Source organism: Equus caballus, chromosome 7, assembly GCF_041296265.1.
Source record: "Equus caballus isolate H_3958 breed thoroughbred chromosome 7, TB-T2T, whole genome shotgun sequence".
Lineage (NCBI taxonomy): Eukaryota > Metazoa > Chordata > Mammalia > Perissodactyla > Equidae > Equus > Equus caballus.
In genome coordinates, this window is record NC_091690.1 from 7,873,275 (window position 1) to 7,896,913 (window position 23,639).

Here is a 23,639-nt window from a genome sequence, read left to right on the forward strand (position 1 = left end):
TGGAAAGAACAAAGAAAAGAACAGGTGGGAAAAAATCTATGGACTACTTAGGGATTCTCTTGACCTAGAACTCAGGTTCTATTAGATATAAGTAAATTACTCAAGAATTAGAAACTTATACCTTAAAAGTTTCACTGTTATTATACTTTTTATATTCTCTTTACATTCTTTTTTGTCTTATTTATCAAATTTCTTTTGGGAAATTACAATCTATCTTAGCAACACTGAGAAAAGAAAGGAAAACATCTCCTGGTTTTTATTGCAAATAATAGCTAACATTAATTGATCAATTACTAATTTCCAGGTCCTATACTAAATGCTTGAAATGTATTACTCATTTAATCTCCACAATCAAAACCCTAACCCTAAATAATTATTGTTTTAGTTCCTATTTTACTAATGAGAAAATTTAGGCTTAGAGAAATAAAGTAATCTTCTCCCAAATTCTACTGCTAAAAAATATTTAAATCCAGGCTTTTAACCATTTGGAGATTATAGCAATATCTATATATAGCAATATAGCAATATCTATAATAGCAAATAGCATGCTATTTCTGAGATTTAAAGGGTGGGGGCAGGGTGCAGCTTTAGTGTGAAAATAAACCTCTGCAGGGCAGTGAACCTCAGACAGAGGAGGTTAGTACTCCCTGGGCATTCTCTCCCCCTAGAGACTGCTTCCCTCAGTCTTCTCTACTAAGAATTTGGAGAGTTAGGGTCTTATTATTTCAACTCCTTAGAGCGCCGGGTGGACCTACTAAGGAAAACAGCTGGAATTGTGGGAATGGAGTGTGAGAAAGGGGTCAGAAGATAAAAGAAGGAGACTGGAGTCTTCTACTCAGAAGTGGCAGTTAGACCTGAAGAAAGGAATGGGTTTGCCAAGGGAGCGAGCTTAGAGAGGAGGCTGAGGACAGAATCCAGTACAACATGCACTTTTAAGCAGTGGCCCTCAACCTTCAATCTGCTTTAGAATCACCTAATTTGTTAATCGTTGGGTTTAACACCCACAAGGATTCTTATTCAATAGGTCTGCACTGAGCCCAGGCATTATACATTTTTCATAAACTTCTAGGTGATTTTGACCTAGGTAGTTTAGGACCACGTTTTGAAAAACAACAGTTTAAGGGGTAGAAAAAAAGGAAAAAAAAAAGTTTAAAAGGCGGTAAGAAAGAGAAGCGAACAAGTGGGGAAGTTTCGGGAAGGGGTGGGATACCCAATCACAATTTAAAATTCTTATTTATATAACAACCTTTATGTAATACATTTAAATTTACTTTAAATACAACTGTACAACTGAAACTTGATACTTCTATTTGACACACTTTTCTCACTCCCTGGTGTTCATGGATTCATTACCCCATGCTAACAATCCTATCTTCAACTTCCCTGGAAACCCCATCATCATATGTACTTTCTTCTTAATGAAAAAACATTTGTTAGAATTTTGCCAGTGGCACATATTATGTTTTTCAGCTCTCATTTAGAATGAGATATATTCCTATTATATTTATTATATATTTTGGTTTTATGATAATTTTCTTGTCATTTTTTTTTCCTATACTTGATTTGCTTCTATCCCTTTAATATCACTAGGTTAAAAACAGATCATCCTAGTTCAAGTTGGGAAGAAGGAGAAGAAGGAGGAGGGCATCCTAGTTGGCAAGTCTTTGGAAGAAATGCTGAGATATCCTGAGATATGGAAGAAAAATGCTTGGAGGAAGGAGGGTCAGGTAAGGGAAAAAGCAAGGTGTGAAACACAAGCTGGGGGAGGAAAGACAGGAACAAATAGTTTGTGGAAGGTAAAAGAAGAGGTTGACATAATAATTGGGAGGTAAGAGCAGACAGAGCCACAGATATGGCCATTCAAGGAGCACTGAGCCCTGGTATTCTAAAGGGTTAGAGTAACTGTGGCCGTGAGATGCAGCCAGAGAAGGCAGCATGCATGCCCAGAACACATGCCGTGCTATCACTCAGGGCACACACACTGAGGGACAGGCAAAGTGACGCTGAGAAATGTCAGAGCACTCTATAAATTGTGAAATTTAATCACAGCACGGAAAGCTGCAGATAGGCTTATACTGGTTATAAACTTCTTTAGTTTCCAGGAAATCTTTTGAGAAAGTCTCTCGAAAAATACTTTCAAAGTAGAAGAGATCTCAAAGAGAAAATAAAGCTCTTCGATATTTTATGTGAAAAAATGTGCATACTGTGCTAAACATGGACAATTTTGAAACACCTTCAATGCCCGATGTTAAGTGTTATTCTTTAAGCATAATATAACACTTGGCTTTCTTTTCCTAAGAATATTTTTTCTTATTCCGGATCCCTTCTGTTGTTATAAACCTTGTTAAGCTTTCTCGAAGGTACATAATTTGGAAATGCTTTTATTTTTTTCTGCAAGAAGTTTAATATCCTTCCCCATATATATTATTATATAATATACATAATACATGCGCAGTGATTTTTCTACACCTAGTATACAATTCTTTAAATATGTGGTACCCCAATAGGTCTTTCAACTCCACCAGAGGATTGGCAACAATTAAATACACCAGTAGAAGCACTTAAGAATTTAAGTCATCTAGGAAAATGAAGATGGGGCTTACTGGACAAGTGATGGCTCCTCCCTAAGGCAAGTGGACAAGCACAGAGGACAGGGAGAGAAGCACGGGATGAGAGAAGTAGAAGCAAAGTAAAAGATAAAAAACTGAAGAGAGTAAAATGAGAGAAAGATGACTTAAGGGTCAAGATGTGAGGGCCAGACAAGGATATCACTGGGTGGTAGTTTGTGGTGGAGGCTAACTGTCAAAAGGGAAACCAATCTTGATGTCATTCTCCAGATCGGGAGACCTCTGTGGAACATGACATGTCCTACGGACTTCCTGCTTTGTTGTTCTCTTTTTCTTTCCCTTTGCTCATAAGTTTATCCTCTAAGCTCTCTTCTTTTTCATCTTCCTCTTTTACAAATTCCCCTGTGATATAAATAACCCAGGCAATGGATCTCAAGTCAGCCTTCTTTTTTTTTCTAAGATTAAATATACTGTTAGATCTGAGTTGCCTGAAAATCTACTATATGTTCTCTCTTATACATTCATGTAAGCAGACTTGTTTTAGAAGATTGCAATCATAATGGCGTTCTTTCCATGTACCATGAGCAATTCTAGAAGCTCTGTGAGCAGACCAGAGCTTATGAGCTGCCAGCAGATCTTCGGGAACCCAGTGCACTCTTCAAAACCCCCACTTTATCCCTGATCGCAAATTTAGTAATCAACAGGATACGGGGGAATCAAAATCAGTGCCGTGGCCCGAAACCTCTGCACTCCCCTGGATCTTCAGTTACAGTGCTCACTGCTCAGTCCCATGTCCTCAAGAAGAGGATGTGGGTGGGATTAGAACTGGCAGCCGAGATCCTTTCCTCAGATTGGCACCAGGTGCTTCTTCACTCTCAGGTCACAAGAACTGTTCTAAAGAATAGGAAGCAGACAAGCAGAGGTGAGTCCTATACCTTGTCAAAGAAAATAAGGGCACTTAATCTATAGGTAAAGAACACTACATATATAAAAGCGAAAGGACAGAGGCCTTTCATTAAGGGACAGGATCATCGCGATTAAAATTTACCTGATGAGCGGAGTGAAGCTTAGATCAGGACACTTCTTCAGGGTAGGACAATGACAAGCATGAAAGGAATGGGTGGAAGAAGAGAAAATACAAAGACCGGGCGAGGAGGAGAGATTCTTTTCTAAATTTCACTGTCCTCTAATCATTTGTATCCTTTTGCTGATCATAACTAGGCTCCAGAATCTACTGAATGAAACGGCTCTTTTGTATTCAGCTTACCTCTTTAATCCAGCCACTTTCTTTTGACTGATTAAAAATTCTTTCCACTGTTTCTTTAACCTGTTCATCCTCAACTACTTCTGTCTTTGCAATGGAGCAACATTCTTGGTACAGCTTGAATTTGAAATGTCTCAGTTGATGATAAACTTTGGTACGATTAGCACAAATTCTGCCAACAGTGAACACCTAAATCAAGAAAGAAACATTATTCTGACATAGGAAGGAAATAATATAGTAATACACAGCCTTTCTGGTTTTCAGGTTTTCTTTAACAGCAGAATCTAATCAATGCATTATTAATGTTTTAATGTTTATACAATGATTCCTTTACTTCTCTTATTTATACAACCTAGTCAAAAACTGAGTACCTGCTATATTTCAAGTATTGGGCTAAGCACTGAGATATGTAAGTGAACAATGGCCTACCTGTGTTTGGGGGCTTACAGTCTTGGGAGAAAAACAAATGATTGGAAAACAATGTGTCAAATGCCATGCACTGGATGCTATCAGTTCCCAGAGGAGGCACAAGTAACCCAGTCAAGAGAGGAAAAAGGTCCTTGAATAGGTGATGCTGGAACTAAGTCTTTAAAACACAGAGTTAACCAAGTTTGGGAAGGAGGAGAAAAAATGGCTTGAAATGCAGAAGGACGGGCACACTTGACAGCCAGAAAAGCAGGTGAGCTATTGTAAGTATACAGTTACTGAGTTAAAAATGCCAGGATTACGATAATTTTCCAGCTTATAGCAACATGTAAAACTGAAACAAACTCTCCTACCAATACTAAGTGTTAGTAGTTTTTTACTAAATACTTTTTTCCAAAAAAATTTGTAAAGTAAAAAATAACTTTATGTTTAGTCATATTTGTTTCCTTAATTAATGAGTCTGATGTGATTATAACACATTAATATTTTATTGTTAGAAAACTACAGGAATTTGAATTTCTACATTTATATGGACTTGTAGGATTCTATGATTAAGAATACTCTTCTTGTAAAATCGACCAACCAGAACATTTCTCCTTAAGAATATTTTGATTGAATAGTTTGTTATACACCCCTATAAATAAAAGAGGAAAAAAGCGTCACTGCACTGACCAAATTAAATATAATTGTGCCTATGTTATTTTACTCATTGTAGAAAATGCATCAGAAAGGGCTCCAAATACTATAACATGATCAATCTTATTTTCACAGAGTGACCTGAGGAAACAGACGAACTTCTTGCTAACATATGGATTTGTCTCTATGCCTAAGTTCACTAACGGATCATGCTTCCATGAGCTCAGTACAAATGGTATAGTTACAATATTGATTGATCTATGAAACTTGTATTCTATCTGACAATGAATTGTATTGGTTTTTTGAGGCCACCCTGCAGTGGATCCCACAGGTGATGAGTTCAATAAATAATGGAAGAGTATATTGGCAAAAACAAAAATAAAAGTTAAATATGATAATCAGAACAGTCAGGTTTGATGCATTATCTTGTAAAGATGGTGTTTGGGACATCTTACAACCTTTCTTGAAATTCCCCAAAACTGAAGGAAAGCATAGTCACATTTCTGTTTGTGTTCTGTGAAAACCTTTCTGTTTTTCAGATCATTAGAAATAGTCAAGTATTATTGTACAGTGTTTGCTTATTCTAAGTATCTTTCCCATTTCAACATTATCATCAAACCAGTCATGTCAATTTTAACAATTCACTTGCCAATACCTCATACTTTGAGTAAAAAGACATCAAGATAGTTGCAGTGGCCACTAGGGGTACCCTGTGTCTCTCCATTTCTGCCATCAAAGTAGATTGCGTGGGAGAAGTCTCCTATGGCTGTTCAGGATAAAATACAGTAGGGGAATAAGGTGATCTTATTTCCTCCACACTGTATTCTATATTTCCACAAAATAAGAGGAATTTATCTGTATAGAATTTTTAACTTGGGACAAGAGGGAAGGAAAAGTGTTTCAGAATCCTTATTTAAATTTTTTTTCCTGTTAAAGTAAAAACATCTATTGAAAATATGAAACATTATAGTTACTTCTTTCCATTTCTAATTGCTACTCTCTTGGTATCTACTTACACTTATGTAGGTCAAGAAGCCCAAAATTACTTTTAGAATATTCTTTTTTTCCTAAAATGTGATATTTCATATGAAAGAGTCTAGACCATTGTTAGCTAGGCTTCACAGAAGACAGTAAATGTAGATAATAACTGTAATACTGCAAGTGGACCTTTCCTTCTCTCACCCCATCCGTTTTTTGCCTATTCTACATTATGAATTAATGTGTACACTAAAACATGGCCTATGCTGTAGGACTCCATTTATATAAAGACTAAAACAGATAAAATAATCTATGCTGACAGAGTAGTGCCCAGGAATGTATGCAGGGACTACACTGAATTATCTAATTGCATTTCTGGACATTAAGGACACCACTCTAACAAAACAGACAGTATTAAAAAATTGCCAGAGATAGAGAAGAGCTAAGTTCTGTGATGATTGTTCTCAAAGCAGATAAGCCAAGTGACATGTAAATGATTACTAATCCACTGTGCAGGGTTAACACGGCTCTATAAATTGATAAATCTGAGGATACTCCTCTCAACTATCAATGTGAAGAGATCCTACATTTCCAAGATATAACTGGAAACAACACTAAAACTGTCACCAAATTTTCCTAAAGCAGAAGATGGTGACTGCAAAGCAAGAGAAAGAATCTGATTTAAAATTTATTAGATTAGCATGTGGAAGTGTAAATTAACACTAGTTAAACAAAGGCAAGGAAATATAATGAAAGATGCATTATGCACATTTGTAACATCTGGCTAACTGCAGGTAGCTTTTTGAGGTATTTTTCTAGGCCCTCATTTATGGATGACTCTTCCTTCATTATGGAAGTTAAAGTATGAAGAAGCAAGAAAAAAGATGCTTAAGGAAAGAGGAAGGATGGGAAGAAGTTTCTCTGTTCCTAAGTCTCTAGAAATATTTGGTGCAACTGTCTGAGCCAAGGAATTCTATTTCCTCTTGGCCTGTTTTTTGCATGGACACATTTTACTCATTGTCACCTGCCTCAAAATTACTGCCTCTTCCTATTGGATCTTAAGCATTTCCTGGAGTCTGGGCAAAATTGAAAATTAACTCAAGATTGTTGTCAGTCCTCCCAAATGCCTTTCAGATTTCACATCTCTCTTTCCTCCAGGTGATTTCCTTCCCATCTATGCCCTGAGACTTCACCACAAACTGGGAGCCCAAGGCCTCTCACCTCAGTACCCTACCAAGACTGCTGTAACTAAAATTACTCTCTTCCACTAATTCCACTTTCCAGCAGTGTCCTTTCTTTCAAAGAAGCTAATCTCAGGTAAGTAAGGAGAAAAGTTTTATCATTAAACAAATTCACTAAGTGTATTCTTTTAAAGTATTATTTTTACTTTAAAAGAGAACCCTAGTTGGCTGGCATAGTGGTTAAGTTCACATGTTCCACTTTGGTGGCCTGGGGTTGGCTGGTTTGGATCCTGGGTATAGACCTACGCACTGCTTATCAAGCCATGCTGTGGCAGGCAGCCCACGTATAAAATAGAGGAAGATGGGTACAGATGTTAGCTCAGAGCCAATCTTCCTCAGCAAAAAGCAGGACTGACGGCAGATGTTAGCTCAGGGCTAATCTGCCTCAAAAACAAGAGAACCCTAGTTAACCCCAAGGAGTCTGAATTTTATGTAACTACAAGCAGCAACAAAAAATAGAGAATTAGTTTTCAAAATAACCTGAGGGTGGGTGTGGGCACAGTCTCTTTAATACCTCGGATTAAAAACAGGTTTTTCTCCTTTTCTTTTTCCTTTCCCTATTCCCTTCCTGTTCCTTTCTATATGTGCACTGACACTGTAGCTCAGTAGGATATAAAATACATTTTAATAAGTGATTCTTCCTTTTAAAGAAAAAGTTTAATATTAAAGAATTTCAATCACACTATCTTAATATATTCAAAACTAGTTTAACATTTGCATACAGCTATACACACAGTTTTACATAGATGCAAGGATAGTGTATACACTGCTTATTACTTTACTTTCACCTAGCATTATTTCATAACCTTCATAGATATTATTTTAGTAGTTCTATTACATTCTATCACAAAATAATGGTATACGTGGCTTACTAAATCCCTACTCTAAAATTTTATTTGGATTATTTCCAATTTTTTTTGTAATATAAATAATGCTTCAAGGAACTTTACGATTAGGTCATTTGCTTTTACTGAGTTACTTTGCCTAGGATAAACTTACAGGCACTGAATACGTATAGCTTTGTAACTATGGCTCTATATAGCTATCCAGTGTTCTACAAAGATACGTCACACTCCTTCTTTCTCTAGGAATCTTACTTTGCCTGAAACTGCTGGTTTCAACGTAATCTTGACAGAACGGCATTTTCTCATTTGATTTACAGATACTTTGCTGCTTTAAGAGCTATCATCTGGCAACTTAGGGTAGTTTTAATTGCATGCTTTCAAATAGAGAATAATCATTTTCCAATATATTTGTGAGTTTTTATGTTTTTTCATTGTGTGGCTGGTATATCAATGATCTTTGCTTTTATTTCACAAGATCTCTTTTATTTTTTAGATATTTGAATGAACTATTTTATATGGAATCTTTATTCAATTACAGGAATGTCAGAACTCCAGAAATGGTTTTCTAACTCACTTCCCTCTCCAGGATTAGCTACAGACAGCATAGACAGTGACTGCACAGCAATATTTTTGATGTATACAACAGAATATGATCCTTAAGGTATTAAATGACTTTTATTAGGATTCTAGGTATCTTATCTCATACAAAGTGATAGATCAGTTTTTAAACAATGGGGATATTTGCATATGACTATGTTGAAAAAAGAAATGTTTTCTGTAACTTGCCAAATAAAACATTAAAGAATAATTCTGAATTTATTATACCCATACAAACTTTCTAAGTGATTCTTGCAACCCAGATTGTTCAGAGGGATCTGGTTAATTATTGTCCAATAAAACTGAGGAATCATACTAGCCAATCAAGTGAAAGAATTCAGATAAATAGTATATTTCGATCTTAATAATTGACTGGCAATACTTACAGGCAACTTTGGGTCTCTAGCCCCTCAAACATACACAGAGCCCTCATGGATATACAGACTTACCAGAGGAAGCTCTCAATATTTTTTATTTACTTACTTTTGGTAAGGAAGATTGGCCCTGAGCTAACATCTGCTGCCAATCCTCCCCTTTTTGCTTGAGGAAGATTGTTCTTGAGCTAACATGTGTGCCAATCTTCCTCTATTTTTTGTATGTGGGAGGCCTCCACAGCATGGCTTGATGAGTGGTGTGTAGGTCTGCCCCCAGGATCTGAACCAGCAAATCCCAGGGTGCCAAAGCAGAGCACACAAACTCAACCACTAGGTCACTGGGCTGGCCCCTCAATATTTTTGCATTTATAAATGCAAAACTTTTATAAAGTAAGTTTAAAAAATAAATAGAAGTAGTCTGCATCTGCACTTTCTCTGTCTTCACATTGTATGGTTCTGCTCCTGTCTAGCAAATACTTTTCTTCAAATATTTTCTTCAGTTTTGTCTATTCATTCAAAATTAACAGAACCTTATGCATGTGGTGACTGTTCTAGACTCTGACATGCTTCTGATATAGTCTAGGTTGAATCACGGTTTTCTTTCAAATCTCATATTAAGACGAACAGGTATCTTCAATTATTTGCTTGGGATTGATTTGGTAGATTATCTGTCTGAACATATTCTTCTTGGGTCAAATTCTCCTTTGGACTCAAAGGGGGACTTCTGCTTCCCCTGCCCCAGTTATCTCCCTTTTCATCTTCATCCTATACCCTCTCCCCTCCCCTCAACTTGGCTGATCTATACTTTAGAGAATATGCACTGATTTTAATATCTGACTGAATTAGGAATGAATCTGCTATATCAGACATTCCCATTCAAAATTTTACCCTCTTTCCTTGTACTCTTTTCTTTTCTCCTAGTGCTTTCTCCTCTTGTGAAAATAATTTAGGGTTATTTGTGCAAGTTTATGTACTGAAAATTTCTAAATACTAAAAACTAAAATGAGAGGGAAAAAAATACCTGTTTATCATGTGACATGAAATCATCTGTTTCCATAGTCCTGGTGTTATACAACTTTCCTGATAAATGCACTGAATATTTACAGCAGCGATGCAATCCACAAGCCTGGCAGGAACAGTTTTCTGTATTCTTTGGATGGATACTTACATTAGAATAATTTTCTACCCGCTCCTGAAAATGATTAAAAAATGTAATGATGCTTTAAAGAATTAAAAAAAAATTACCGCATAAAAGAACCTAACCAAATTAAAACCAATACTAGGAATCACAATAATAGGAGATGTAAGAGCACAATGCACTGGTATTTCTTACTCTAATACTGAGCACATACAAGGTGTTTGACAAGATAGTTTTAAGTAAAAAATGAATTTATAATTTAGGCTATTAAATGAAAAGAAATCAGATTAGAAAAAAATTAGTTTCATATCCCTCACACTTAAGAGTTACTACTAGGTAGTGTTCTAGATAGATTTTAATTTACTTCTTTTCCCTCCTCTCATCTCTAGTTAGTGTTAATGATGTATTAATTAGTTAAAAATAGGAAAGAATGAACAGCAAAAATTCAGGATAATAGAAGAAATAGATGAATTCATTTAGGTTAGTCAAAATTTGAGAAAAACAAGATTACACTCAGTCTCCATTGTGTGAATTATATCATATTTTCCACAAAATAATCCAGAAAAAATTTAATCCTTCTATAGTTATCTACTAAAGTCTGTGAAAATAAACAAGCTGGAACTAGGATTCCTAGGTGTCTAGTATTGATATGAACAGTCTAACAGCTGAGTTAGCAATGAGCAAATGGAGCAAATATTTGGCATTCATAAATAAGCTTTATTAAACTGTAAAATTACCTGTGCTTGAGTATTTTTGCTTATGTTCTAGGCCTGTGCTGGATACTACTGTTTTAATCAGCAATGGAGATCAGATTACCACAATATTTGAACTGCACACAAGGAGCACATTAGCAGGTTAGGAATCCACAGCTAAATTCTCTACCAGCCTGATAGTAATTAAGTATCCAATACACTGATAGTTTCCTTTCTACATTGTAGGATTCGCAACAACATTGTCTGCTGTCTACCTTTCATAGTTCTCATATTTCAGGGCGCTTCATGACACCTCACTTCCAGGCCGATACTCAGAATGAGTAGGTGACTAACCACCCTCCCTTCCTGCTTTTGTGGTACTTATGGAAGCACACGCTGAGATGAAAGTTCTCGAAACTTGGTTCCCTGAGTGATTGCAATAAGCAGAGCACTCTGTTGACTCACTCTGGACATAAAAGTGAAAAATAACCTTTGTTAGGTTAAGCTGTTGAGATTTTTGTTAGTTTTTTGCTTGTCCCACTAGTTTTTGCAGCATAACCTGGCCTATCTTGACTAAGATCGTACTTAATCATCTATGTCTCAACTTTTAAGTTAATACTTTCTGGTATCTTATAGTTATTATTTCAACATTGGGGTATCCAAATTCAGCATAACCTACCCTAGTATGGTAAAGCATAACATAGCATAGTGGTATGGGCTTTGGAGTCAGAGACACCCTAGGTTAAATATTGGCCTAGCTAATTACCAGCTGTGTACCCTGATGTTACACAATTTTCTGAGTCACGGTTTTCTCATCTCTAAAATGGAGTAAATAATACTTCCTTCTTCATGGGGTTATTTTGAAGATCAAATAAGAGACTTTCCTTTGCATGTAAATTACTTAAAAAAATTAAATGATCAATAAACATATGCTATTTTTATTTCTATTAAAGAAAACAATATTTATACCATATTCTAAGAGTTATGCTATACACTTTACCTTCAAAGTAAATATTTCTCTTTAAAGTAGGTAAATAGTTTCTATATCTGAGGAAGAAACTGTAGTTTAAAGAGGTTAAAAACTCACCAAGAGGAAAAAGGATACATGTGGTGGACCTAAACTCAAGCCATCTTCCAAATTGAAGTCTTCTAACTCTTTAATCCCATTAACTGTCCCTTATACCTAAACCATCTGTGGCTAATTTATCTTCATGTAATTCAAGGCTCAACAGGTCTTTGATGAAACGAAATCGCTGACATAAATGAGGTAGACTAGCTAATGATTTAAGTGCTAGAGGGACTGTAAGGAACTTGAGCTTCTATTGTCGTGACATTTTTCCTCTTGCTAGTCATTAGAACACAGAATGTTAGAAGTAGGCAGAAAACAAAACACCTCAAAAATCATATAGTACAACTCCTACTATTAGAAAAAATAAAAATAGAAATCTAGAGGATAATATGGAATCCCACAATCTTGTAAATTAAAAACGTGCTTCCCCAAACTGGTAGAATTACAAAATCTTAAAAGGGGGAAGGATGTTAAAGACGATCTAGGCCAGTGTTCCTCAAATTATGTTTCATGGAAATCAAGTATCCTAGGAGGTGATGATAGGTATTCCGTGAAAAGGAGCCTCATAATAAAATACAAATTTGGAAGGTATTACATTCTACATCCCCCTCTTGAAGATTTATACATTAATGCTCCTTGAAAAGTCCTCCAGCAAGGAAACCACTTTAAGTTAAACCCACTGTTTCTCAAACTTCTTTGACTATGGAATACTCTTTTCTGAAACAACAGTTGACATCCTGTGAGACAATCTCCTCATTTTAATAGATGGGCTAATCCCTAAAGATGTTCTAAAGTTATTTATCATTCAGAACTACTAATTTGTTGGATAGATATAATCAGTGTGAAAGCTTAAAATAATAATAGCATTTAGGGGAGACAGGAAACAACAAGCTGATTATTTAACAAAGATAAATGCCAATAATTTAGAGGATTAGTCAGTCTGACTAGATCTTGAAATCCTGAGAGGCCTCCCACTCCCACCCCCCAACAGAGATGCAAAAACAAATAAAACTGTATACCTTATATTGTTCTTTCCAACGACTTCTAGAAACTAAACTCTCTAGACGAGGCTGAACAAAGCGGTTATCCAAATAATGAAGAGATGTCAACATATCTTGTGCATACGATTTTTGCCTGGTGCCATCTGTTCAGGGGAACAACAATAAACCATTTTGCCTTAAAATATTTAAACAGTTGAATACTTAAGAATTTCTTCCCATAGTTTTAGAAAGATACTTGGTTGACTGGTTAGAAGCATTTTAAATTAAAAAAAAAATTTAATGAAGTAAAAAAAATAAATCATTTGATGAGAGCATTGGGGAAAGAAAAGAGCCACACAGGCCTTCTAATGTTCCTTGAACACATCAACCTTTCTCTTTCCTAAGGGTCTCTCTACTTGCTGCACTCTTTGCCGCATCCGTGCATTACTTCCTCCCTTACTTCATTCAGGTTTCTGTTCAAAGGCACCTCTTGAGAAACCCTCTTTGACCAATGAAACATAGACATGACTTTATCAGTCTCCATCTCCTTACCATACTTTATTTTTTTTTTCAACAACTAATCACTAGTTGAAATCATATTATATTATGTTATATATTTGTTCACTCATTCATTGTCTCTCTCTCCCATCAGACTTTCAGCAACATGAGAGCAGGCATCTTATATGTCATTGACACATCCCCAGCCCTCAAATAACGTCTGGCCCTTAGTAGCACTCAATAAACATCTGTTTTATAAATTGTGAATGAAATCTCATTTTGGCACTTAAGAAGATATTCAATAAAAGATATATTTATAGTTTTTATTAAGTGCCAGACTCTGTGCTATATGCAAGTGTATATATAAAGTATGGTTCTTGTCACACTCTAGTAAGGGAGGAAGGCAAAACTACATTTCAATACAGTATTAAAGGTGCATATACATGAGTACCACCATACTCAGGATCGTAACAGCACAAATGAGGGAGTGACAAATATTACCCAACTGGGTCATAGACAGCTTTCACAGGGGAAATGATTTTACACTTATCTGGAAAAGCTTGAGTAGAAAGGGATTATACTCTAAGAAGGGAGAGAATGAGCAAAAGCCCAAAAGCATAAAACAGCATATAACTTTTGGTGACATTCAAGATGCTTAGAGCGGCTGGCACAACACATGGACAACAGCTGAACTACAGTGCTGTTCTATAAGTTTATGTCCTATATCCTCAAATTCACTGTGAACTTTCTAAGGGCAGGGAACCATCACATATTTCTTTTGTTCCTTCCACATATCACAAATAATAAACACTAAACAGTTTTTGATGTGAATGGATTTCTGGTGTAGTTGATACCAGAGGGAACAACTGGAAGGCCTTAAGCATGGCTCTCCTTAGTCTTGTTTAATATATATACATACATAACAGCAAGATTGTTTAAAAACTGGAAAAAGAAAAAAACCCTAATTGTTCCATTAATATTATTAACTTACCATACAATGTTCCCAGAAAAGATTCATCTAAAGCATTGATCAGAAGAGCCTTCACAACTCTTTCAAAGTGAGTATAGTGGTCACTAAAAGAATCTGAAATTTTAAATAAATATTAGGATGTAGTAGACAAAACAATTCCCTGACTACAATAGGTTCCTTTCTTCAAGGCTAAGAAATTAATACTATAAATAGGAGAAATAGCTAAGTTATCCTAATTTTATAGCTGCCCCATTGACTTGTCTAGTCACTGAGCAAATCTCCATTTTCCAGATTTATGGCTTCTAATCCAATGTTTCCAGTCATTATTTCAAGTAATCTTCATTTTCCAAACTTATTGAGGGAAAACTATTCAGGGAATATCAAAAGATATGTTCTGAAAAAAAACCCCACAAAATCATCCCCTGTGCACCTAAGTTTAATCACCAACTTGACAGAGTGAGAGAGCAAGAGAGAAACCTCTAAAGGTAGATTGTGCAACATATACATGAAACTCCTGTCTGAAACACGTCACATAGAAAATTATCTGGGAAACTGCCACCCTAGCCAGAAACCCAATGGTTCTAAAAACTCCATCTCTCTTTCTGCTGCCCTAGATTTAGGATTTTCCACATCAATTTAGAAAAGTTAGGCCTTCTCTTTCTCATACTAAATATATAAGCCTACTTTTCTACTAATCCAGTCTGGTCCACAGAACCATCTGTTGTGACGGGCCAGGCAACGAACGATAAGAGAGAAGGTCCCTACTATTTCCCACTGCTCTTGGGTCAAGGTTTACTATGGCTGTGGAAATGTTCTCTACCAAACACGATCTCTTCCTAGATCCAAACGTCATCACAGAACATTTGCCTTGCTCTGGGAACTTGTGGAAACATATTAAAGGCAGCCTGAGTATTTCAGGAAAAGCGGAAGATGCCTGGCAAGGGATTAAAGCAAAATAAGGCCTATTATTAGCACCCATGAGTGAATTCTGACTTCGCTTTCAGTTGAAATAAAACAAAGATGAGATTTAACAAGGAGAAAGCTTTTTACTTATATTTTAGTTACTAAAAGGGCTATATAGCTCTTTTTTAGACTTTAGGAGAAATTTTCAGCATGTATTCTTTTTTTTTTTTTTTTTTTAAAGATTTTATTTTTTCCTTTTTCTCCCCAAAGCCCCCCAGTACATAGCTGTATATTCTTCGTTGTGGGTCCCTCCAGCCGTGGCATGCGGGACGCCGCCCCAGCGTGGTCCGATGAGCAGCGCCATGTCCGCGCCCAGGACTCGAACCAACGAAACACTGGGCCGCCTGCAGCGGAGCGCGCGAACTTAACCACTCGGCCACGGGGCCAGCCCCAGCATGTATTCTTTTTTAAGGAAACACATTATTGAAGTACTGAGGTGATCAGTTTTTGTCCTAACCACAGTATCCCTCTCCTACCAATATGCATCAGAATGTCCTTCAAAAGAGTGAGAAGGTGGCCTCGATTTCATTGTGTTTGACTGCACAGGTGGGTGGTGATGGATTTATGCTCCTGGCATCTCAACTTGAAAAAAATTATTGAGCAAGTATATGGTAGGCATTGTTTTACGCATTTACATGCATTGCTTTATTTCTCACAACAAGCCTATGAGGTACTATCATTACCCTCAGTTTATTTTTAGTTGAGTAAACAGACATGGAAAGGATGAAAAACTTCCCTAAGATCACACAGCTAGTAAGTGTTGGAACAAGGCTGGAACCCAGGCAGTCTGACTCCAGGTTTCATTCTACCATCCATTAGGTAGATGTTGTTCAGCATGGTAGTTAGATTTGATACAATTATACTTCAGAATACGGACTTTTAGACTTGGATTGGAAATTGGAGAAAGTAAAATTCAAATCTCTCATCTTAAAATTAAGACATATGACACAACGGTGAAATAACTTACACAGGGTCATACAACTAGACAGAGGTAGAATCAGGATTACAGCTCAGATTTCCTCCAGAGCTTTTTTTCAGTGCTTTAATCCCTATATTAGATGGGCTCCTGTGGACTATCCTGGGAATTTGTTTAAAACATTCCCCCATGATTATAAAAAAAAATTACAAAAGGATACAGGAGAAATATATTGTTGATATTTGTATTTATGAATAATTTGATTTTTCTAAAGTAGTTACCCCCACACTCAATCACTGGATAGGCTAGGCATTCTATTGATTTTCTGTACATGCTTTAGCATATATTAATTTCACATATATGCTAAGATTTTGTTTCAGCACTGTTTACCCTATTCACCTGTCTGTCATTCCCATGCCAGTACTATACTGCTTTACTTATTGCAATTTTATGATAACTTTTTATATCTGGTGGAGCCACTCCTTCTGATTTACTCTTTATTTTCAAATTTTATTTATTCTCATATGTTTGTTCTTCCAAGTGAACTTGAGGATTGTTTTGCAAAGTTGAATCAAAACATCAATTTCAGGGGCGGGCCCCACGGCTGAGTGTTAAGTTTGCATGCCCTGCTTCAGCAGCCCAGGGTTTTGCCAGTTCAGATCCTGGGCGCGGACATGGCACTGCTCATCAAGCCACGCTGAGGCGGCATCCCACATATCACAACTAGAAGGACCCACAACTAAAAATAAGAACTATGTACCAGGGGCTTTGGGGAGAGAAAGGAAAAATAAAATCTTTAAAAAAAAAACCCATTAATTTTAGAATAACTTCTTGTACTATTACCTTCCAGAAACATGCTGTGTCTCTCCTTTCATTCATGTTTTCTTCTACCTATACAGCCATGTTTTTCTTCTTAAGATTAGGCCTAGGAACTTTATTTTGTTTGCTAGTGTAAATGGAATTTATCATTATATCTTCTAAATACTTACTGATAGTATACAAGAAAACTGTTGAGTTTTTACATATTTATTATGAATCTGGTCTTTATTCTGAGATCTTTTAATAATTCCAAAATAGTCAGAATGTCTTAGCTATTTGTGGAAAATGAGCTTCCTGGGACATTACAGAGCTGGAAAGAGATATACTGTTCAGGAATTTGTGAGCATTGACTCTGCCTTCTCCCCCAAACCCAAGGAGGATGTGGTCTTGCTAGTGCTAAGCTTATTTCAAGAGCCAAGAGAATATTTATAGATATTCTCTTAGGTAGACACACAAAGATTGTTGGTGTATTTTCTTCTGGAATGGAGGTATAAGCCCAGTGTAAGAGGGCAGAGGCAAAGTGAGAAATTGGCTTCTTTTTCTACTCTGACAGGTTCCCCCCTCCTCCCGGCCCAACATAAGGAAAGAAGAACATGAGAAAACTATGGAAATAAATGCCACATCTACTCCTGCTCTCAATGTATTCATATCCTTTCTCTTAACTTCTGTATCCTTGCTTAAATAAGTCAGAAACTTACAGCTTATATATATATAATCATATTATGTTCACATAATAAACGTCTTTTTCTTTTCCATAGTTCTATTTCTTGTTTTATTTTCATGTCTTATTACATTGCTCAAAAGATCTAGAACAAAGTTGTAAGAAATATTTTTGTCTTGTTCTTTATTTTAAAGAGAATATCTCTAGTGCTTCATTATTAGTATGATGTTGACTTGGTTTAAAATATTCTTTGCTACGTAAGGAACATATGCTCACATTACTGTTGTTAAGACTTTTTAAAAAACTGGATATGGGCATTCAATTTTATCATGACTTTTTAGAATCTGTTGAAATTACGATTTTTTTCTCTTTTGACATACTAATGTGACACGTTAACATGGCACCTATGTTTAAAGCATTTTTATAGTTCTGAAAAGAATGGTGAGATAACTTTTTCTTTATTCTTGCAGTTAGAAAAATATTTCCTTCATGTCTCTTTGCAAATCTGTTTTCATCAACTTATTAGGATGTGAGTCTCTTTAATCTGCATGAATGGGTGTGTTTGGCAACTCAAGAATACCTTCTTCTATCACACCTTTGAATTCATATCTCCATATGGCTTTCCATCCAAAAACATGGTATGCCTCTTAGTACATTCAAATCTCCTTTTACATATCTTGCTAAAGCTATTATTTTCTTCTTTAGACTTCCACTTGTTCTGTACTTTCCCCCCAGGAATTTGTGAAATAGAGGCTTCATTCCTATTCTTTCATGTACTGTCTTCTCCCTCAGAACTGTCTTCTTTTTCTTCTCTATGCTAGACGAACTTCTTGGGTTTAACCTATATATCACTGGTGAGATATTCTGTAGTTACTTTTGCTTTTTACTGCTTTCAATATAGATTTTATTTCTGATTTTACATTTTTAATTTTCTGGTAATTTATCTTACCTAGCTCCCTTTGACCTCAAATTGTTCTCTCCTTATGATGTCCTATTTCTTTTTCACAGATCACAAAGTAAATGCTTTATACAATGTTCTTCTGTTTTCTGTAATGAAACATTTTTCACAGGCATTTTCTTCCTCTTAGTATTCAGGGAAATATTACCTTTCCTTTGTTCCACAATATGATTTCACTGGTACTTTTTACTTATCCTAGAACAAGAGGGAAAGTTCTAGAATTTAATATTTAACATAGATGGTTGTGAGATTGTTCTTAGGCTAACTTTGCATTGTGTTGACAGAACGATTTTTAATTGCTAGGTGGAGACTAAGTTAATGTTCACTCTTAGTCTGATTTCCAGTATTCTAGCAAGTATTTATCCAGCAACGTACTAGTAGACTGAGATGTACTCTTCTATCTACTACTTGGTATTTTGTCACTCTGATCATATGATAGAGGACTGAAAAAGTAATATAATCTTCAGTAGCCACAAATCTGAAGGTTATTCCTATCTCTTTACCTGTGTGTAATATTTTTAGCATATGAACACTACAGGTCTGGAATACAATGGACCACTGCTAGTCTATCCCTCTACTCTATCATATCTCTTCTAAGAGTTGCAGTCTCAGAGTAAATACAGAAAAATACTATTAGGGTTTGATGAGAAGGGGAAAAGACTACGATTGTCTTCAAGTGCTGAAACCACGTAGGAGAAGGGGAAACTATACTATTTTGAGGTGTTACAGTTGCATCTCTCAGAGCCAAATTGCAGATACTGAGGAAGTCACAAAACGTCTTCCTATAGGTAGAACTGTTCTCTTCCAAAAGGTAAAACTGCATAGGCCATTGATTGTGATTCTCAATTGAGTACTGAATATGGAGTTAGGAAATGTTTCTCCCAAATTTTGATCATATGTTGAATATGAGTAGTTGTCAGTATTCTCATAGAAGCAAGGGAGAGAATGAATCTGGGAATAGTAGCCTAATTACCACTTAACCCAGGCCACAGAGTGCTGTTCATTATTCATCATATAAGTTACTGCTTTGATGAGAAAACATATTTTGATTTTCAAATGTAAGAATTAACTTCTAGCAAGTTTTAGAACATAATCCCTTGGCAAATCAAAAACTGCCTATATTTAATTTTATTATATTCATAACAGGCATAAACATTGATAAGTATTAAAAACATTAAGCAAGTCAAAGTTATCACTCCAAAATATGGATTTTTTTTTTCCTTTGATGCTTTAAGAAATCTGGTTACACCTAACATTTCTCTGTCTTGAACTATAAGACCCAGGAGCCTTCAGCCAATATGCTTATCTTAATCATCCATCCATCCATCCATTCATCCAACTATGAGTTCCTATAACATGTCACCAACTCTGATGGGTATTAGGAATACAAAGAGAAGCAAAACTGATTAACCATTTAAGAGATTTTTTAGAAGTGGGGATGCCCACTTGGCTTACTTTATTGAGCTTTACTCTTTTATATACCATAAAATGTACTTTTTTTGGTGTATAGTTCTATGACTAATGCATCAAGTTGTATAACCACTACTACAACCAAAAAAACAAGAGTTCTACCATCAGCCTAAACTCTCTTTTGCTACCTCTCAGTCATTTAGTTTTGCACATACTGGGTGTCTGAAAGACACTGATGAAAATGTTCAATAAGATGATGAAAAATTGAGGCTTAGGCTTTGGAGAAATCTGCTGGAAATAAAAGTTGGGGAATTTTTGCCTCTAGATTGGGCTGAAGTTATGAGGAAGAGATTGCCTGAAGTACAAGCAAAACAAAGGTAGTTAGAGGATGGAACCTCTAGAAACATCAATATTTACATGGTAAGTGGGAAAACAGGAATGTACATTACAAAGGGGAACGCAAGAAAGAATGGTACCATAGAAGCTAAAAAGAGAAGAATTTTCTGAAAGTGAAAGTAGTCAATGGTTGGCAGCAAGGCACAGAACAATACCAGGTTAATATAAGAAGTGAAGAGCATTTTGGCAACTAGGAAGTTATTAACTTTAGTGAGAGAAATTTCACTGGATTGATTAGTGCAAGAGTCTGAGTACAATGCTTTGTAGAGTTACTGGGAAAATTGAACAAAAAGATAAGATTTAGAATAGGGCTAATGGAACATGCCAACTCAAGGGAGAAAAGAGGAATATGATTATATGTTGAGGAAAGACAGCTTGTAAGGATACAGCCAGAAGGAGAAGTTCCAATTAAGAACAAAGAAGATAAAATGCATTACATAAAAAATGAGATAAATCTCCCTCTGAGGTGGAGATGCTCCACAGTAGTAAAAATAAGCACAAAGCTCCTTGGTATTTACCCAAATGAGTTAAAAACTTATGTCTGTATAAAAACCTGCACATAAATATTTATAGCAGCTTTACTCACAACTGCCAAAACTTGGAAGCAACTGACATGTCCTTTAACAGGCGACTGAATAAACAAACTGTGGTACATTCGTATAACGGAATATTAGTCAATAATAAAAAGAAATGAGCTATTATGCCACATTAAGACATGGAGGAAACTTAAACCATATTATTAAGTGAAAGAAGCCAATTTGAAAAGGCTACATGCTGTGTGATTCCAACTATAAAACATTCTGGCAAAGGCAAAACTATGGAGATACTAAAAAGATCAGCGGTCACCAGGGGTTCAGGGGAGGGAGTGAGGGATGGATTGGCAGAGCAAAAGGGATTTTTAGGACAGTGAAACTATTCTGTATGATACTGTAATGGAGGATGCCCTTCATATCATTATACATTTGTCAAAACCCACAGAATGGACAACACAAAGAGTGAGCCCTGAGGTAAACTATGAACTACAGTTAACAATAATCTGTCCATATTGGCTCATCAGTTGTACCAGATGACCCAACTAATGCAAGATGTTAGTAACAGGGAAACTGTGTGTGTGTATGCGAGGGGTTATATAGGAACTCTCTGTACCTTTCACTCAACTTTTTCATAAATCTAAAACTGCTCTTAAAAAAACAAAAGCAGGGCCGGCCCCGTGGCCCAGTGGTTAAGTTCGCGTGCTCCGCTTAGGCGGCCCAGGGTTTCGCTCGTTTGCATCCTGGGCGTGGACATGGCACTGCTCATCAGGCCATGGTGAGGCGGCGTTCCAAACAGCACAACCATAGGCACTCACAACTAGAACATACAACTACGTACTGGGGGGCTTTGGGGAGAAGAAGAAGAAGAAAAAAAGAAGATTGGCAACAGATGTTAGCTCAGGTGCCAATCTTTAATTTAAAAAAAAAAAGCAAGCATAGAGGTGTAGGAAAGAGAAGGAAGTTAACATTAGTTCCCACATGCTGGACATTTATTTTCATTAATCAGCAGGAGTGGGTATGAGTGGGTATCTCTCAGCAAATGTTCTATCACATTCTAGATATTATAATACAGAATGATGGGACACCTGTTAATTGAGTTTCCCTGAGATTCAAATGTCCAGGTGGCAGGTGAACTAGTGCCTATTGATACAAGGAAAACAGTCATTAACTTTCCATGTATAGATGCCTGTCATTGGCATACTATAACTGATGAATTTCTTAAAATTTGATTCGTACCTTAATCTACTATTTTATTATAAATCATAAGATCTAAATTGAACTACATTACACTTAATTTTAGTAAATATGCTCTTTTAAAAAAATTTTGGAAAGAATGCATTCTTTGAAGAAAATATATCTCCAACAGCTTGTTTCTATTAGAGTTCTAAAACATCATAAAACAGTTTTTGAATTTATGTATAACTATAGAAATCAGAATAATAATACATATTGAAAGATAGCCCTAAATTTTTAGGGTCCTATTATATTTTCATTTTAACTTTATGAAAACATAAAAGACTCTAATTTCCTAGTTCTGATATGTTTCACTGAGTAAAGCTTCACTAGGCCTGATAAAACCAGTGGTTCTCAACGTGTGATTTGTACACCCCTGGAAATCCCCAAGCCCATTTAAGGGGATCTGTGGGGTCAAAGTAATAACACTAAGATAAGGATTAGCTGTTTTCACTGTGTTGCTATTTTCACTGATGTTGTAAAAGTAACTATGGGTAAGGCAGCTAGCCCCCTAACATGAATCATGGCAAGAGCAGCAAATTGCTAGTAAGCACTGTAGTCATCTTTGCTATATGCACTCAGTAAAAAAAACTACTTTCACAAGAATGTCCCTGAGGAAGTAGTAAAAAATATTAATCTCATTAAATCTTTTTTTTTTTTCCAGGAAGATTACCCCTGAGTTAATATCTGTGCCCATTTTCCTCTACTTTGTATGTGGGACACTGCCACAGCACAGCTTGATAAGTAGTGTATAGGTCCGCGCCCAGGATCTGAACTGGTGAACACTGGGCCGCTGAAGCAGAGCAGGCAAACCTAACTGCTATGCCACTAGGCCAGCCCCTAATTTCATTAAATCTTGAATCTTGAGTATACATCCTTTTAGTATTCAATGGGATGAAATGGGAAGTATACACAAAGCACTTACACTGTATACCAAAGTATTATGGATCATACTTCGAAGAAAAACTTAGTTGGGAGCTAAAAAAGCCTCATTTGTCATGCAACACTATATTTATTTGAAAGAAAAACTAACAAATTATGGCATTTATCAAATATTTTCTCTAAGAAAAAAAAACAAAGGGAACCTGTCATTTGAAGAACAACTCCTCGTATTTGTTGCCAAAAATAAAAAACATATTTATAAGTAGAAATTAGAATTCTGAAAAACTTGTATCTGCTACTGCGAGCTTGACAGCTTCCCCATACCTAAAGAATTTTCTGATGAGATCTGGGGGGTATTAACAAGTGTGATGTTTTAAATGTTGTATAATGAAATGTGTGGACATTGGGAAGGTCTGCATAACCCAGTGAACCAATATTTTCCAAATGACCAACGCATGATGTTACAAAAATCATACATGGGAAAAAGATCCATTCAAACTGCAAAACAGATCAATAGATTGTAATGTAAGTAAGTACTAAAAGTTCATGTATATGGTTTCAGATTCCAAATTGCAACTAACCTTTAGGAAACT

General features: G+C 36.0%; 1 protein-coding gene and 1 long non-coding RNA gene across 42 annotated transcripts in view; one reads left to right on the forward strand and one right to left on the reverse strand.

The window, feature by feature from the left end:
• Nucleotides 1-23,639, reverse strand: part of CCDC82 (coiled-coil domain containing 82) — a 32,936-nt gene that overhangs the window by 2,118 nt on the left and 7,179 nt on the right. For 22 of the 41 annotated variants that reach the window (XM_023646444.2, XM_023646442.2, XM_070272688.1 and 19 more), the window contains 4 exons: nucleotides 14,297-14,389; nucleotides 12,847-12,971; nucleotides 9,950-10,120; nucleotides 3,835-4,020 (listed from right to left, as the gene is read on the reverse strand). In XM_023646444.2, the coding sequence (XP_023502212.2) occupies nucleotides 3,835-4,020; nucleotides 9,950-10,120; nucleotides 12,847-12,971; nucleotides 14,297-14,389 (575 nt within the window). Of the gene's footprint in view, nucleotides 1-3,323; nucleotides 3,462-3,834; nucleotides 4,021-9,949; nucleotides 10,121-12,846; nucleotides 12,972-14,296; nucleotides 14,390-23,639 lie in introns of those variants that run through there. The other 19 variants (XM_070272697.1, XM_070272698.1, XM_070272696.1 and 16 more) reach the window with 3 other exon arrangements.
• On the forward strand, nucleotides 1,591-17,730 carry LOC106783358 (uncharacterized). The gene is made up of 4 exons (XR_011440420.1): nucleotides 1,591-4,510; nucleotides 5,029-5,128; nucleotides 7,030-7,188; nucleotides 17,527-17,730. It is a non-coding gene; the product is annotated as an uncharacterized lncRNA (long non-coding RNA).